Source organism: Colobus angolensis, unplaced genomic scaffold (genome assembly GCF_000951035.1).
Source record: "Colobus angolensis palliatus isolate OR3802 unplaced genomic scaffold, Cang.pa_1.0 Scaffold194, whole genome shotgun sequence".
In the NCBI taxonomy this organism is placed as follows: domain Eukaryota; kingdom Metazoa; phylum Chordata; class Mammalia; order Primates; family Cercopithecidae; genus Colobus; species Colobus angolensis.
The window spans coordinates 1,763,179-1,781,214 of NW_012115088.1; the positions used below are offsets into that span (position 1 = coordinate 1,763,179).

The 18,036-nt window shown below is 41.1% G+C and overlaps 1 protein-coding gene across 1 annotated transcript in view; it reads right to left on the bottom strand.

Moving 5' to 3' along the window:
• ARFGEF1 (ADP-ribosylation factor guanine nucleotide-exchange factor 1 (brefeldin A-inhibited)) overlaps nucleotides 1-18,036 on the bottom strand; it is a 107,435-nt gene that overhangs the window by 5,880 nt on the left and 83,519 nt on the right. Inside the window, exons 29-34 of the mRNA XM_011940903.1 lie at nucleotides 16,023-16,152; nucleotides 14,612-14,747; nucleotides 14,393-14,531; nucleotides 13,203-13,275; nucleotides 8,157-8,289; nucleotides 1,112-1,251 (exon numbers count right to left, since the gene is read on the bottom strand). Coding sequence (XP_011796293.1) covers nucleotides 1,112-1,251; nucleotides 8,157-8,289; nucleotides 13,203-13,275; nucleotides 14,393-14,531; nucleotides 14,612-14,747; nucleotides 16,023-16,152 — 751 coding nt within the window. The remainder of the gene's footprint in view (nucleotides 1-1,111; nucleotides 1,252-8,156; nucleotides 8,290-13,202; nucleotides 13,276-14,392; nucleotides 14,532-14,611; nucleotides 14,748-16,022; nucleotides 16,153-18,036) is intronic.

The window sequence follows — 18,036 nt, forward strand, 5'->3', positions numbered from 1 at the left end:
TTTGTAACTGGCTGGCAAAACCGCCGTGTGGTCATGTGTGACTAGAGAAAGCAGACTGGTTTCTCTCTAAACTAGTGGGCTTGGTGCTGGCCCAGCCTTTGGCAGACCTTGGCAGACTTTGGCCTAGGCCATGTTCCTGGCCAACCAGCTCACGTTTTCACTTCTCAAGTAGCTAAAACATTCTTCCAAATCTCACATGGTAGATGACTTTTCTTCCCATCTCAGTGAGAAACCAGAAGCTGGCAGAGGAGGTCTCTCACAAGCTCCCACCCCAAATGTACCAGACTTCCTGCATCCATAACCCATCCCCCAGCCCTCCCCCTGCCACCACATGGGAACTATCTGGGCTTCTGCCCCAGGTGATTCCCGCTCTGTATGAAGTACTATCTCTAATTCACTCAAAAACATGGCCCTAGCAATTGCCCCTCTCTTGTCTACAGTCAGTTTTTCTCTCCCTACTGGAAAGCTCTTAGCAGTGAACACACTGCCACATCACCAATCTGGAGAACAAAACATAGCAAACCGCTCTTGAACCCCTCACACTCCAGCTATCACAATTCTCTGTGCCTTTACAGCAAAACTTCTTAACAGAGTACTGGCTGAGTCCACATTCTCTCTTCGCTCTCTCTTCCCATTACAATTATGCTTTTGTCCTCAATTTAACATTTAACACATTGTTAAGGTTCCAAAGTCCTCCAAATAGTTAGAAGGCAATTCTCAGGAGTAGTATCACTTGACCTATCCAGAGCATTTAACAAGTGACTGATCACATGCTTCTTCTTAAAACATTTTCTTCATCTGACTTCCCAGACAACTGACACCTGCTTCCCCGTGCCTCCCCATGCCTCATGGATTCTCGTCCTCAGTCTCTGCTAGCTGCCTCCTCTCCAGAAGCTGTAGAGGACAAAGTTCCTAGTGCTCAGTTGCTGACCCTCCTCCCTGCTCTAGCTAACCTTACTACCTTGTGATGGGATCCAGTCTCATGGTTTAAAAGGGTATCTGTATGATGAAGACCCCACAAATTAATTCTCTAGCCTAACTCTACAGCCCAGACTGCTATAGCTAACTTCCCACTTACACAAAAAAAGCAGCTGTCCTCCTATCTCCTTACCTGCGCTGCAGCTAAGTTTTCCGCATCTTCTTTCTTACTTGTGGCTGGGAAGAAGACAATGTTGTCGATAGTCTGGATGAGTTCCAGCTGCACAACACATTTAATCAACAGGGCAGCAAACAATTTTTGTTCTGGAAATTCTGTGAGGAAACCCCCCCCAATGCACATGCAAACAAAAAATTATTTTGAATTCTTTATAATTTCCATGACATTACAGTGCTAAGGAAACATTAATATGTATTCACACATCACACTGAGAAGGACATACTGCTTTTGCATGCAGGCATTACTCAGTAAAAGTTTAACTGATATTTAGAAAAGCCTTAGAAAAGTAATTTTTAAAATAAAAGCGCCCTACATAATTTAGAACAAGCTTGTCCAACCCGCAGCCTGTATGTGGCCCAGGACAACTTTGAATGCAGCCCAACACAAATTCATAAACTTTCTTAAAACATTATGAGATTTTTTTTTCTTAGCTCACTACTATTTTTCATAGTAGAAAGAAACAAGAATTGTAAGTGGCCCAGCATTGGAGCCACTGCCCCAGGACGGCCTAGTAGAAAGCTCCCTTTGGGCAGTTGTCTGCCTCCTGGAAAGCTTCCTGCCAAAGCTGCCCCTGAGAATCTGGGATGTAGGTGTGGCCGTGTGGTCCGGGTCCCCTGGGGCCACACATGTTAGTGTATTTTATGAGTGGTCCAAGTCAATTTTTCTTCCAGTGTGGCTCAGGGAAGCGAAAACATTGGACACCCCTGATTTAGAATAATAATATATTCAAGATGTTCCCGCTACAAATTTTTTTTAATTCAAGTTATTTTTCACGAAACTGTAACAAACAGATAAAAACCTAAAACTGAAACATCAACTGTAAACCCAAGTCTGATCTTTGAAAACAGGGAATAAAGGGGCGGGGCACGGTGGCTCATGCCTGTAATTCCAGCACTCTGGGAAGCCAAGGCAGCTGGATCACCTGAGGTCAGGAGTTCAAGACCAGCCTGGCCAACATGATGAAACCCCATCTCTACAAAGCTACAAAAAAATTTGCCAGGCATGATTGTGCGTGCTCGTAATCCCAGCTACTCTGGAGGCTGAGGCAGGAGAATCACTGGAACCTGGGAGGCGGAGGCTGCAGTGAATCAAGATCACACCACCGCACTCCAGCCTGGGCAAGAGAAAGAGAGAGAGACTCTGTCTCAAAAATAAATAAATTAATTGAAATTTTTAAAAAAGAAAATAAGTTATATGAAAACCTATAGACATAAGAAAATAACAGAACAGATCAATGTGAGACAGGAAGTGAGGGCACCCAAGACTCCGGATTAACCTACTGTGGTTTGGCCACAGCACATGTTTTATTTGGATCCAGATTTGTAGCTGTGACTCAAATTACCTCTTATTTTCAAAGACATCCATCAGCAAAGAAGTCTATAAAAAAATTAAGCTGGGGCCAGGTGCAATGGCTCATGCCTGTAATCCCAGCACTTTGGGAGGCCAAGGCGGGTGGACTGCCTGAGGTCAGAAGTTCGAGACCAGGTTGGCCAACATGATGAAACCCCATCTCTACTAAAAATATGAAAATTAGCCGGGCGTGGTGGCGTGCACCTGTAATCCCAGCTACACGGGAGGCTGAGGAAGAACTGCTTGAACCCAGGAGGCAGAGGTTGCAGTGAGCCGAGATCACACCACTGCACTCCAGCCTGGGCAACAGAGCCAGATTTCATCTTTAAGAGAAAAAAAAAAAAAAGTTAAGCTGAACACATTACTTCAAAAGTAACCAAACTGCAAAGTAACAAAAGTACCACCCATGTTCCCCTCATCAGCTACACACAACCGCCTCCCTCTATCCTGAACACATTTGTTCAGCAGGGCACTTCTGATAGTTCGCTGGCCCATGTGGACACACTCATGGGAGTGCTCCCCTTGTCTGACCATGCCAGCTAAGTAGCTAATCCAATGCAGCAGCACAAGGTTAGAAAAGAGGACTCAACTCCTGAGATGCTGCTGCCACACGGCCCAGGGGACCCAGACCACACGGCCACACCTGCATCCCAGATTCTCAGGGGCAGCTTTGGCAGGAAGCTTTCCAGGAGGCAGACAACTGCCCAAAGGGAGATGCCTGCTAGGCAGTCCTGGGGCAATGGCTCCAATGCTGGGTGACTTACAATCCCTGTTTCTTTCTAGTATGAAAAACATTTTACTACAAATTCCCTTTTTTGGCACTAATGTGTGGAAGACAAATTCATGTTTTAGGGATTTTGAGGGGTAGAAAAGTAACTTACTTAAATTTATTCTTATTGAGATCATTAATGAAGGCTCCTTTCCAGATACTGTTCATAAATGCTGTTCTATTTAACACTTAGTTCTTAGCACTAGATCACAAGTTAAAAAAACAAAAAGAAACCTGTCAGTCCTACGTTTCTCTTCCTCTTAAATCTGGTCTTCTTAGTCCTTTATTACAGTGACAGCGGCATGGGCAGTCATCCACTCACTCTCTCATTCAAGTGAGAAAAACATCTCAGTCCCAGGGGGCAAGAGACTCCTAGTAGGACCTGGACTCCAGAAGGACTTAGCGGTAGATGGAGGTCTTAGGAGACCTATTTTCATCAGCTCCAATGTGAGTTGCTCAGGGGTACTAAGAGCTTCCAGCAGGGACCCAAACAGTTCTAGTGACCCCAAGAATTTGGCAGATGAGGCTGTACTCTGAACAGCAATGCCAAGCCTCTCCATAGTTTCTCGTGCCCTTTGAGACCTGGACAAGGATCCTAACTATAGTCTCACTAGCAAGGACCAGGAGCACATTTGATGACAGTATCTATTTCGACAAATTTTAGTCCTGACAAGGCCTGACACTGCCAGGGTTGTATATTAGTCAACCATTTCATTGTCCACACAACAGAGAGCAAAGCTAAGCAGATTTTAACTATGTGGGACTGCAGGTACTGAATCAACTCGACAGAGCAGTGGTGCAGAAAGAATGAGGCTGGTCTGTGCTATGATTCTTTTCACTGAGTTGCAGAGTCAGATGCAGGGGCCTCCCCATCAAACAGGAGAACCACAGCCTATCCACCAAGGAAAAGGGCTAACAGGAGCAGGGTGGCCGCTTGTTCTTCCTCCAGCTCTAACTGTTCTGAGTCAACAGTTATAGGATGAACCTTGCCTAAAAGTCTTCCAGGGGAGCGAGAGTAGAATGTCTGGCCTAAGGATGCAGTCTGACCCCACGGTTCACAGAGGCAGGAAAGCAGAACCCTTGCCCCAGGAAAAAGGGTAGTCCCAGAGTAGCCAAGTGCACAAGACCAAGTCCTGCCCTCACAAAGTTAAGTGTGTTTAAATTCAGTCTTGAGGCTGAGAGCGAGAAAAGCCACTTACTATTCTTTCCTCTTGGCCTTTCTTGGTGCAGACTGAAGCTGCAAAGGACTCCTACATGAACCATTCTGTTCTTTGGGGAACAGGAATGAAAAATGAAACTGGGCCACTCACTACCACCTGTTTACCCTTTAAGAAATGAGCAAAATACAGTGACTGAAGATAGAAGCTCCTTTCAAGTAGGATATGATAATAAAGCCTGTCTTCTCTCAAGAACTGTAAGCACCTAGGATTAAAAAATTCCCTGAATAAAATTAAATCAAAATGGATCAATGACCTAAATCAAAGACCTAAAGAATAAAACTTCATAGGCCAGGCACAGTGGCTCATGCCTCTAATCCCAGCACTTTGGGAGGCTGGGCAGGTGGATCACTTGAGATCCAGAGTTCGAGACCAGCCTGGCCAACATGGCAAAACCCCATCTCTACTAAAAATCCAAAAATTAGCCAGACGTGGTGGCCCATGCCTGTAATCCCAGCCACTCAGGAGGCTGAGGCAGGAGAATCGCTTGAACTCAGGAGGTGGAAGTTGCAATGAGCCCAGATCGCACCACTGCACTCCAGCCTGAGTGACAGAGTGAGACTCCGTCTCAAAAAAAAAACAAAACTTCATAGAAGACAACATTGGGGGAAATGCTGATGACCTTGGATTTTGACAATGATACCAAAGGCATGACTAACAAAAGAAAACAAGAATTGGACTTCATCAAAATTTAAAAACAGGCAAAGGACATGAATACAAATTTCTCCAAATAAGACATACAAATGGCCAACAAGCATATGAAAAGATGCTTAACATCACTAATCATTACGGAAATGCCAGTCAAAACCACAATGAGGTACAACTTCTCACCCACTAGAATGGTTATCATTTAACAACAACAAAAAAGGCACTGGCAAAGATGTGGAAAAACTGGAATTGCTGGAGGGAATGTAAAATGGTGCAGCCACTGGCTATAGAAAATTACTTGGTGGTTCCTGAAGAAGTTAAACATAGAATTACCCTACGAGCTAGCAATTCCACTCCTAGGTAGATAATGCAAAAGAACTGAAAACAGGTATTCAAATGATATTTGTACACAACAGTTTGCAGCAGCACTATTCACGACAACTGCAGGTGAAACAAATACAAACATCCATCATCAGACAAATGGATAAACAAAATGTGGTCTATACATTCGGTGGACTATTAATAAAAAGGAATGAATTATTGATTCATGCTACAACATGATGAGTCTTGAAAACATCGTGAGAGAAGACAGACACAAAAGATTATATTTTGTATGATTCCATTTATATGAAATATGCAGAATAGGCAATTCACAAACATAGGTAATTAGTGGCTGCCAGGGGCTGGGGAAGGGGAGAAGAGGGAGTGGTTGTGTAACAGTTATGGGGCAGGGGGGCTCCCTTTAGGAGTGATGAAAATGCTTTGGATCGCCAGGTGCGGTGGCTCAAGCCTGTAATCCCAGCACTTTGGGAGGCCGAGACAGGCGGATCACGAGGTCAGGAGATCGAGATCATCCTGGCTAACACGGTGAAACCCCGTCTCTACTAAAAAATACAAAAAATTAGCTGGGCGTGGTGGCGGGCACCTGTAGTCCCAGCTACTTGGGAGGCTGAGGCAGGAGAATTGTTTAAACTTGGGAGGCAGAGGTTGCAGTGAGCACCACTGCACTGCAGCTTGGGCAACAGGGTGAGACTCCGTTTCCAAAAAAAAAAAAAAAAAAAAAAGAAAATGCTTTGGATCTAGATAGAGGTGGTGGCTGTGAATATACTAAATACCACTAAATTATTCACTTGTATATTGTTATTTCTGTTATGTAAATTTCACCTCAGGTTTTAAAAAATTCTCAAAGCTGTCCTGTTCTCCTCTAAGGAGGCTGTGGTTTTTCTAGGTGTTATAATTTTCCTTCAGCAAATGAAACTGAATCAATCCAGTAAAAAAGTAAAGGGTTCCTCTTTTTTGCGAAAAGGTGAGGGTAGGAATACAGGTGACCTGGGGATCCCTGTATGGAGACAGGGGTGTGGGCAGCAGTGAGGGAAATTGGCACAGGCTAAGGTTAGGGAGCATTGTGGAGAAAAGGGTTGCTCCTTAAAAAGTAGGGTGCTCCTGCCGGGAACGGTGGTTCAGGCCTGTAATCCCAGCACTTTGGGAGGCCAAGGCAGGTGGATCACGAGGTCAGGAGATCGAGACCATCCTGGCTAACATGGTGAAACCCTGTCTCTACCAAAAAATAAAAAAAAAATTAGTCGGGCATGGTGGCGGGCACCTGTAGTCCCAGCTACTCGGGAGGCTGAGGTAGGAGAATGGCGTGAACCCGGGAGGTGGAGCTTGCAGTGAGCCGAGATTGCACCACTACACTACAGCCTGGGTGACAGAGCGAGACTCTGTCTCAAAACAACAACAACAACAAAGTAGGGTGCTACTAGCCAGATGCTGTGGCACAAGCCTGTAATCCCAGCATGTTGGGAAGCTGAGGCAGGCAGATGGCCTGAGCTCAGGAGTTCAAGACCAGCCTGGGCAACATGGCAAAACCTTGTCCCTACAAAAAAATATAAAAAATAAGCTGGGCATGATGAGGTGTGCCTGTAGTCCCAGTTACCCAAGAGGCTCGCTTGAGCCTAGGAGGTGGAGGTTGCAGTGAACCGAGATCACACTCCAGCGTGGGTGACAGAGTAAGACTCTGGAAAACAACAACAACAACGAAAACAAGTTGGGTTCTCCTGCTTAGAAAGCAACAGTCCCTCACTACTTCCCCTTGCAGATGGGTAGAGGAAGGCCCTACTTCTACAGACAGAATATGAGGTTGGCTGGCATGCAGAAGGCGGTGGAGAGAGAAGACTCAGGTGCTCGTTGGTGGAAAAAGCGGACATTTCAGGTATCAGCAGAGTTCTTGACCTTCTGTCAGAGGGCATCTATGTATCAGAGGATGTCCAAATTAGGGTAAGCACAGTAAAGAAGTGATGACACGGCCAGGCGTGGTGGCTCACGCCTGTAATCCCAGCACTTTGGGAGGCTGAGGCAGGCAGATCACGAGGTCAGGAGTTCGAGACCAGCCTTGCCAACATGGTGAAACCCCGTCTCTACTAAAACTACAAAAATTAGCTGGGGGTGATGGCAGGCACCTGTAATCCCAGCTACTCGGGAGGCTGAGGCAGGAGAATTGTTTAAACTTGGGAGGCAGAGGTTGCAGTGAGCACCACTGCACTGCAGCTTGGGCAACAGGGTGAGACTCCGTTTCCAAAAAAAAAAAAAAAAAAAAAGTGGTAGGGCACAGTGGCTCACACCTGTAATCCCAGCACTTTGGGAGGCCAAGGTGGGCAGATCACGAGGTCAGGAGTTCGAGACCAGCCTGGCCAATATGGTGAAACCTCGTCTCTACTAAAAATACAAAAATTAGCCAGGCGTGGTGGTGCGTGCCTGTGGTCCCAGCTACTCAGGAGGGTGAGGCAGAAGAATCGCTTAAACCTGAGAGGCGGAGCTTGTAGTGAGCTGTGATCCGGCCACTGCACTCCAGCCTGGGCGACAGAGTGAGACTCCGTCTCAAAAAAAAAAAAAAATTAAAAAAAAAAGTGATGACACAATCAATTATAGTATATGCTTGTTAACAATAAAAAACCAAAAATGTTAACCCTTTCCTACATAAAACACAAATTTATTTTTATTTAGAGAAATAACTCACTTGCTGTAGATTTAATTTTGCTGACTTCTTCATTAACAGCAGAGGCAGAAACCAGTGGTGCTTGCGGTCTGTTATCCACAGACCTTGGTTGAAAAGAATCATGAATATCTACAGACTTCTGTGATACTGTATCCTAATGAATAAAAAAAATCATTATAAGTATGGTTAATAAAGTTTATGTGTGAAAATATTTTCTAAAATGCTATTTTAAAAACGTATGTCCCTATGAAAATCATTACATTACATTTATAACACAATGAGAAAATTATTTAAAATTACCCGTACATACAGAAAAGTTGACTTTCTGACCCTCATTGGGCTCAGGTCTTAAACCATCCAACAGCAACAGATATAAATGCAAAACTTCAAAGTGTAGAGAAATTGGTCAGCAACACCCACAAGTGTTCATAAAATCTAAACAGACACTTTTTGCAGGGGTAAATTTAGAAAAGGATCTTCTGTCACCCATGGACCCAGGGACTACAAAGGTCAATGTGAAGGTGACTATCTAGAAGCGTCGTATCATGAAGAGAAACTGGACCCTGGCGTCCAACAGACCTACACAAGAATTAGGCTCCAGTAATATTTATTTACTTTTCTGAGATGGGAGTTTCGCTCCTGTTGCCCAGGCTGGAGTGCAATGGTGCAATCTAGAATCGCCGCAACCTCTACCTCCTGGGTTCAAGCGATTCTCCCGCCTCAACCTCCCCAGTAGCTGGGATTATAGGTATGCGCCACCATGCCCAGCTACTTTTGGGGGGTTTCACCGTGTTGGTCATGCTGGAGCTCCAACTCCCAACCTCAGGTGATCTGCCCGCCTCGGCCTCCCAAAGTGTTGGGATTACAGGCATGAGCCACCACGCCCAGCCACAGGTTCCAGTATTAGTAAGAGTGTAACCTTGGAAAAATGATTAATTTCCTGAGGTGAGGTTTTCTAATCTAAAAAGAAACGACATACTTTCCTTGCAGGTTGTTAAGAACTAGAGATAATAAATCCAAAACACTAGCAGCACAGTGTTGGGCAATAAATGGCAGCTGACCCTACCACTCCTCGAGCTTTCTTTCATTATAAAGGTACAGCATACTCAAGAGATGAGAGAACCTGGTTTCAGGAGGAGTGCTTAGCTCTTGTTATTCTGACGTAACAGTCCCAGCCTGCAGCAACCTTACCTGCTGTGTGAAAGGAAGATGGGCCTGTGTTACCAGAAATAGTAATAATCAGAACAATACGTTAGCTTGGACTTCTGTATTTTAAGGAAGAAATTACTCAGGTCTCAGAATTAAACATGTATTATCTTACTGAAGATAAATGAAAGCACTGGTTTTTAAGTATTTTTGGTCACTGGCCCTCTTGAACAGTCCGATGATTTCTAAAATGTTCTCTCCAGAAAACTAAACCTACACAAAAACTAGGTCACAAAATTAGGGATTTAAAAACCTTGCTCTGTTTTAGAGGAATTCTTGGATGTTAGGTATATTGTTTTCTCAATTTTTCTCACTAACCAATGTAAATGAGGAGAATTTTTGGGACGTCCTAAGTAATAATGGGGTCTGTGCTGAACGGACATCAGCACAACAGTCATGGAGCAACACGGGCCTAGTACAGACGTCACAGTTCTCAAGGGCAATTCAGAATGATACTTTTCTGTGAAATCTGTTTTAACTGTTGACAATTTGTTAAGAAAGTTAAAAGTTGTGAGGAACAAATCTAGTCAGTGGGCATTAGTTTGTTACTTTACAGCCTCCTGGCTTTAAAATTCAAAGGTATTATTGGGAGAACCGTACCAATTTGAAAAGACCTGTAGATTATTGTTTCAAGGATAATTTTTTGATTGTTAGGGGTAAGTAGGCATTATATTTACAAACCACTTTCAAATAATTCAGAAAATTGTGTGGGTGTGGGAGGTGGGGTAGCAAGATAAAAAGAGGGAGGAAAGCAGGGGTTGGTAAAAACAAATGTAAAATAACATTTGGAGAAACTTGGTGTAATGATTACTTTTGTGTCAATTTGGCTAGGACACAATACCAATATCCTATGTACTTAAGCCAGATACTTAAGTCAAACGAGTAACAATTAATTCAATTAAACACTATTCCAGGTGTTGAGCTGAAGGTATTTTGTAGATGTGGTTAACATCTATAGTCAGTTCACTTTAAGGATATTATCTTCAATAATCTAGATGGTCCTTATCCAATAAGTTGAAGGCCTTCAAAACTGAGCAAAACAAGTTTTCCTGGGGAAGAAATCCCGCCTGTGAACTGCAGCTTCAGCACCAGCTCAAGGCTTTCCAGTCTGCCTGCCTGTCCTACAAAATTTCAAACCTGCCAGCCTCCACAATCACATAAGCCAGTTCCTTACATCTATCTACATATATCTCTACTGTTGGTTTTGTTTCTCTGGCCCTGATAAAGATTTTGATACTATGAAATGGAATGTGGCTGTAACAAACACCTAAAAATGTGGAAGTGGCTTTGGAACTGGGCAATGGTAGAAGCTGGAAGAGTTCTGAGACACATGATAGAAAACACCTAGATTGCCCTGAAGAGACTGTTGGTAGAAATATGGATGTCAAATGTGGTTCTGGTGAGGATCCACAAGGAAGTGCAATGTGTGAGAGAGAGCTTCTACCATCTTAGAGAAGACATGTATGGCCACCAAACAGATTATTGGTACAAATATGAATGTTAAAAGGTGCTTCTGGTGAGGTCTTAGAAGGAAATCAAGAACATGGGATTAGATACTAATAGAAAGGTGATCCTTGTTGTAAAGTGGCAGAAAGCGTGGCTGAATTGTTGTGTGGAAAGCAGAATTCTAAGTGATGACATGTAGTGGAGATTTCCAAGCAAAGTGTTGAAGGCGTGGCCTGGTTTATCCTTGCTGTTTATAGTACAATGCAAGAACAAAATATATTGATGAAAGAACTGTTAAGCAAAAAGAAACTCCCACTTGATGATTCAAGAGGATCTTGCCCTATCCACATGGAAAAGGATGCTACAATTAGGAAATGAATTGTTAGGAAAGCATGCTTTGGAGAAGGCCAAGGCTATAATATCTGGATGACTTTTTGCCAAAGAGATTAGGTATATATCTAGTGGATCCAATCAACCATCTCAGCAGAAGCCAGGAACATAACAGGACTATCCAGAAAGATGTATGGATCACCCTCTTGTTTAATGGCATGGTTTCTCTTAACACATACAGAAGACCCACAAGGATTTTGAGAATGATATACCAGCAGACATATGGCCAGCCTAGAATGAAAGGGACAGAAACAATAAAAGGAAGGGAGGCTGACTTCTAGGATTCTACAGGCATAAAATGGGTCAACAGAGCTGCAAACGTGCTAACCTTTAAGAAAAAGAAGAACAAGAGATAGTGTAGGGCTCAGGCCCAAAGAAGCAAGCCATGGCCCCAGAAGGCAGAATATTAAGCCACACAGCATTATTCTCAGGCTTTAAAACTCAACAGAATTGTCCCCGCTAAGTTTCAACCTTGCTTAGGACTGGTGATCCTTTGTTCCTTCCAATTTCTCCTTTTTGCAATGAGAATGTCCATCTTATGCTTGTCCCACTACTGTATTTTAAAGTTACTAACCTATTTTCTAGGTTCACAGGTCCACAGATGGAGATGAATTCTGCCCCAGAATAGATCATACTCAAGAGTGTCATCCATCCTTAATGTAGATGTCTGAGATGATCACATTAGGGACTTCTAATGATATTTACATGGGATTTTGGACATAGTATTGATGCTGTAATGAGTTTAGACTTTTGGGGACCTTAGAATGGGGTGACCATCTTTTGCCGATGGGATGGACATAAATTTTTAGGTGTCAGTGGGTAGACCACAGTGGGATGAATATTGGCCCCTAAAAGGTATGTCCAAATCCTGACCCCTGATACCTGCAAATGTTACCTTACTTGGAAATAAGGTCTTTTCAGATGTAATTAAGGATCTTGAGATGAGATCATCCTGGATTTCAGGTAAACCCTAAATCCAACGACTAACGTCTTCATAAAACAAAAAGGAGAGGGAGAGATTTAACTCACACACAGTGAGGAAAAGTATGGATAGATGGTTGCAGAGATTGGAGTGATACATGAACAAGCCAAATAATGCCAAAGGTTGTCAGAAGCTGGAAGAAGCTAGTAAGGATTTTCCCTTAGAGCCTTTGGAGGGAATGTGGCCCTGGTAACTCTTTGATTTAGGACTTGTGGTCTTTAGAACCATGAGACAGTAGGTTTCTATAGTTTTTAAGCCACCAAGTTTGTGGTAATTTTTTAAGGCAGACCTAAGAAACCAATATACTGGGTCAAGTGAATATTAGAATTCTTTGTACTGTTTTGTGTTACTTTTCTATAAGGTGAAATTATATAAAAATAAAGTTTAAATACTATCCAACAATATCTTCAGCTTTGCATGGAGATAGCTATGTAATCTTGTATCTTTCTCTCACAACCCTTAAAAAATCATTTTACTCGATGTCCTATATTTAAAAATAATTTAAAATACTCCCTTCATGGCACTTAACAGAGACACATGTTAATTGTCTGTGAAACTGACCACAGAACTAACCTCACAATTCTGGACAGCAAATTTATACCATCTTCTTACAAGAGTCGAATGCATCGCATTGATATGAATGTTTGTGTTCCCTCCTAAATTCATAATGAAACTGAATCCCCAATGCAACAGTATCAAGAGGTAGAGATTTCAGAAGGGGAGTAGGCCATGAGAATTAATGCCTTAAAAAAGGGCTGGAGGGAACTATCTAGGCCCCTTTCTGTCCCTCCTTCTTCCACCATGTGAGAATGTAGCAACGAGGTGCCATCTTGGAAGCAGAGAGCAGCTCTCACCAGACACCTGATTGTACAATTCCCAACCTTCGTAATTGTGAAAAAAATAAATTTCTATTTATAAGTAATCTAGTTTCAGATTTTTTTTAATAGCAGGAATGGATTAAGACACATGTAAGACTTTGACCCATAATAAAATTATTCATCACAAATAACTAATTTCAATATACTTTACTGATTAAAACTTACCAATGGCCTTTCACTTACAGGAGATGGAGGTGGGGGGGCAGTTTCTCCAGAAGTGGGCCGCCAGGTCAAGAGCCTTTAAGATACCAAAACCACATCAATCACTAGGGGGCTGTGCCACATGCCACATCCAGCATATTTTGAAATGGGCCCAAGAAAGTAACAAGAACATACCAACTACACAGTCCATCTTTGACTACTGCTAAGAGCAATTTCCTAAAAAACATCTAGTAAAATGTTTAAACATGTACTTTTAGAAAAAAATTAAGTGGCGTTTAATATAATTAAAAGGGTAATATAGTCACCAGTTTTGCATTAAAAAAACACTTTCTGATAAGTTTTAAAAATTTTAAACCTCCTTTCCCTAAGTATTAGTATCAAATATTTTCCAAGTAAGAGACTTCTCAAAAAAAAAAATTCATAAAATTGGCCAGGTGTGGTGGCTCACGCCTGTAATCCCAGCACTCTGGGAGGCCGAGGTGGGCGGATCACCTGAAGTTGGGAGTTCGAGACCACCTGACCAATGTGGAGAAACCCCATCTCTACTAAAAATACAAAATTAGCCGGGCGTGGTGGTGTATGCCTGTAATCCCAGCTACTTGGGAGACTGAGGCAGGAGAATCGCTTGAACCCAAGAGGCGGAGGTTGTGGTGAGCTGAGATCACGCCATTGCACCCCAGTCTAGGAAACAAGAATGAAACTCCACCTCAAAAAAACAAAAACAAAAACAAAAAAACCTACCTCACTATAATTCCATTTCACACTCATCCCTTAGAGAAAAATGACAAGCTGTTATAAAATATGAAATATGTATAAATACATTTTCCTTAGATTATTAAAAGATCAGTAACAGAAACAGGTTGAGATTTTTTTTTTTTTCCCAATTCAAAACCACTGCTTGGTTTGATCTGAATAAATAAAATCTCATAAAAGTCAGCGGAATCACTTTACTATGTCCCAAATTTTGGATAAACAGACTAAAGGTTTTGGTTTACAAATAGTTTAATTCATGTATTTGTTATAGTTTACAGCAGTTTGGTTTGTAATAAATCTAATTCCATATAAGAGTAAGACAAGCTTAAAAGGATTTCTGTTATGAGAAATCAGTAGTCACTATCAAACTTTTAATCACTAGTCACTCTCCAACTCATTCAATACAAATATAAATGTAAAGTTGTATAAAATCTTCTTACGCATGTGGGATTGTGGTTTTGAAGATATCCAGTGTGCAGTTGCAAGTTTTATCCCAGATTTCTAGGGTAAATTTTTCACCATTCAGAATAACAACATTCTCTAAACAGTTTGTACCAGATCGTGCTAACTGCTCATTGTCTAGGAAAGAAAAGAGCAATTCATTTATATATTACCAGGGTCACATTTAACACTTTGTGTCACATATCTGACAGACCTACCTTGCTGCACACACCAGTAGAGCTGAGCAAAAATATCATCCAAAAGTACATCACTGAGTACTTCTAAATACTGAGTGAATACATCACAGATTGCATAAAGTGCATGATTGCAAGTTGTTGTCATCCATTCAGCTTTCTGGGGAAAAAAGTCGTTAATGAACATCATGCCATTAATCAACTACTATGATTTTTAAAAATATACATATATATATTAAAAAATGTTTTCATATTTAAAATGTAAGCCTGTCAGTGTTCCTTTTAGACCACTGAATTCCCTCTAGAACATTATATTCACCTTAACTTAAAATCTGGTATCTATTGCTCCTCATTATCCCATAACCACCTATGCATACAATAATGTAACTATTTTTGGCACTATTTGTGTTGATTATTAAAAAAACCATCACCGCATCATCTTGATATTAGTATTATGATTTTTCAAAGTGCATGAATAGCAACAGCTGGCCTTGTTCTAGACCATGACAGAACATGAAAGGGAAATAAGGAGGTAAGAATTTGTCCAAATGGGATTAGCATAGGTATAAAATAAACATGACTTTCCTGAAGTATGGTTCTCTGAAAACACCACAAAAAAGGGGCTATACAAAATAAGTGTAATTTATTTTTTTCAAACCCATAAAAAATAATCGCAGAAGTCTGCACTTAACACTGCCGTATGGAACAAAAGGGGGAAATATGAAGCTCTCTTGACACATTTCCTAAAATGTATATTGTAACTGGTTCATAGTAAAATATGTTGAAATAAATAAAATTTACTTTGTATTCCTTAATATAAAAAAGAAGTCACTATATAATACTAAAGAAAGTTACTGATGTTTTATAGTTGTGACTGTCAAAATGAGGAAAAGAAATGGAAAAGTCAGAAAAACACTGAAAACAAAACGGAACAAAAAAATCAATTCATTAATTCAGTTCTATCCCCTCATAGCGTTCCTTTTTTTTTTTGAGACGGAGTTTCATTCGTCACCCAGGCTGGAGTGCAGTGGCGCAATCTCAGCTCATGGCAACCTCCACCTCCTGGGTTCAAACGATTCTCCTGCCTCAGCCTCCCAAGTAGCTGGGACTACAGGCACCTGCCACCACACCTGGATAATTTTTGTATTTTTAGTAGGGATGGGGTTTCACCATGTTGGCGAGGCTGGTCTCAAACTCCTGACCTCAGACAATCCACCCACCTTGGCCTCCCAAAGTGCTGGGATTACAGGCGTGAGCCACTGTGCCCGGCCAGTGTTCTTATTTATAAAGACATAGTATTATATTCTCATGCCTTAAAGAAAAATTTTCTAGGAATTCTTTTCTGTACTTAATTTGAAACACTAAAATGTATTGATGATAATACTGAGGATCTTTTAATTTGACTAAGCTAAATGAAAATTGTGCATCCTCTTACCTCTGTCTGTTGTTCTGGCAATTTCATATTGTCAAAGATTCTGAAAACAATTCTAAATAAATCCTGCCACCAGTGTTTCTCATAAGTGTGGCCATATGTTTTCATTATTTCAAACATTACTGTTAAACCCCTAAAATGACAAAACACAATTAGAAAGACATAATATAAAAAAGCATACTCCTCCTAAAGTAGCTTTTATAGTTCACAAAGCTACTAAAACCAGAAAGCTTAAAACTAGTCTGAAATTAACACACGACACTGGGTTTTAAAAAATTTAAGTTGTAAGAACAACAGGTTCCTTTAGGATATATCATTCAGGAAAAAAAATCTCCAAAGGTCTTGGCCGTAAACTTTTTTATTTTACTTTTCCTTTACTTTTACCTCACCATTGCAGTATTTAAAAACTGTAAATGGAATTACACATTGAAAACGATAATTGTTTGAGTGAATATTAATTTTGTGGTACTACAGCCAAAAAAAAAAATACATATACAGCAGTCTAAGAACAAAACAAAAGTTAGATCTTGGAAAATCTTGTTCAAAGAACTATGAGGATTTTCACCCAATACTAGAAGCCTTATTCATGCAACATCCCCAAACAAAAGGATTTACAAAACAAATCCACTGAGGGGTCTGTGTTTCATTTCTTGCTATATCCCAGGCACACAGCAGTGCTCACTGCCTGGAAGGCAAACAATAAATATTTGCTGAATAAATTGCTTAGCATCACATTGAGTAGGTTTTGAGTAAGTGTTAAAACTGAAACTCAAAACTTTCTTCTTCATTTTTTCCTGTCTCTTGAAATAATACTTCTATGTAACCATTAGAAACTTTAATCTTTTCTCTATTTGTTGCTTTTTCTGGGAAAATACAGGCATCCTCCAATTTAGAAATGGCTTATATTTCCAAAAGTTTGAGAGTAAAACAAAACAAAATTTTCTTTGAAAGGCTCTCATAAGGACCGGAATAGAGCTGAACTCATTTGCTGTTATGCTATCCCCAAACCTAGCAGATGGCTCATACATAGTAGGTTCTCAACAAGTTTTTGTTAAATGAATGTGTAAAATAACATTACAATACTTCAGACCTACAGTAAATTCACACTGGTCTATTGGATCCCTAAGATATCTAATATGTAATACTAGCAGTGGTAAAGAAACCATAGTAAAGAAACTCCTGGGAAAGAAACTCTTCCACAGGGGACGCCTGTCAGAGTTCCATCACTGATGCTAAACCCATAGTTCCCTCCTTGCAATGGAACAAGGCTCCCTCATCCTCCATCTGCTGAGCTCTGTATCAATGCCCTCCCACTCCAAGTAACAGGATGCTGCCTCTCATGGCTAGGAGTAAGTGGATATGGGCAATCCTGTTTTTTCCAGGGCCCAAAGTAAACACAGAGATCAATCGTTTCCAAGGATTTTTAATGTGGAAAATGTCTTTTTTTTTTTCTTTTTTTTAAAGCAATATTAAGTAGTTGGTGTAGGGAAAAATAATAGAGTCATGTGCCACATAAGGACATTTCAGTCAACAATGAACTGCACATAAGACAGTGGTCCCCTAAGACTATAATAAAGTTCCAATTATCTTGTGACATTGTAGTTGTAGCTTTCATTGATCGTAGGGCAACACTTTACTCACATGTTTATGGTGATATTGGTATAAACAAACCTACTGCACTGCCAGTCATATAATGATAAACAATTTTGTTAATGATTAATTTACTGCACCTCTCATCATTATTTGCAAGTGTACTCCTTGTACTTACACATTTTTAAAAAGTTAATTGGAAAACGGACTCAGGCAGGTCCTTCAGTAGGCATTCTGGAAGAAGTCATTGTTATCATAGGAGATGACGGCTCCGTATGTGTTACTTCCCCTGAAGTAACATATCTTCCAGTGGGGTAAGACGTGGGGATGGAAGGCAGTGACATTGATGATCCTGACTCTGTGTAGGCCTAGGTTAATGTGTGTGTCTACGTCTTAGTTTTTAACAAAAAAGTCTAAAAAGTAAAAA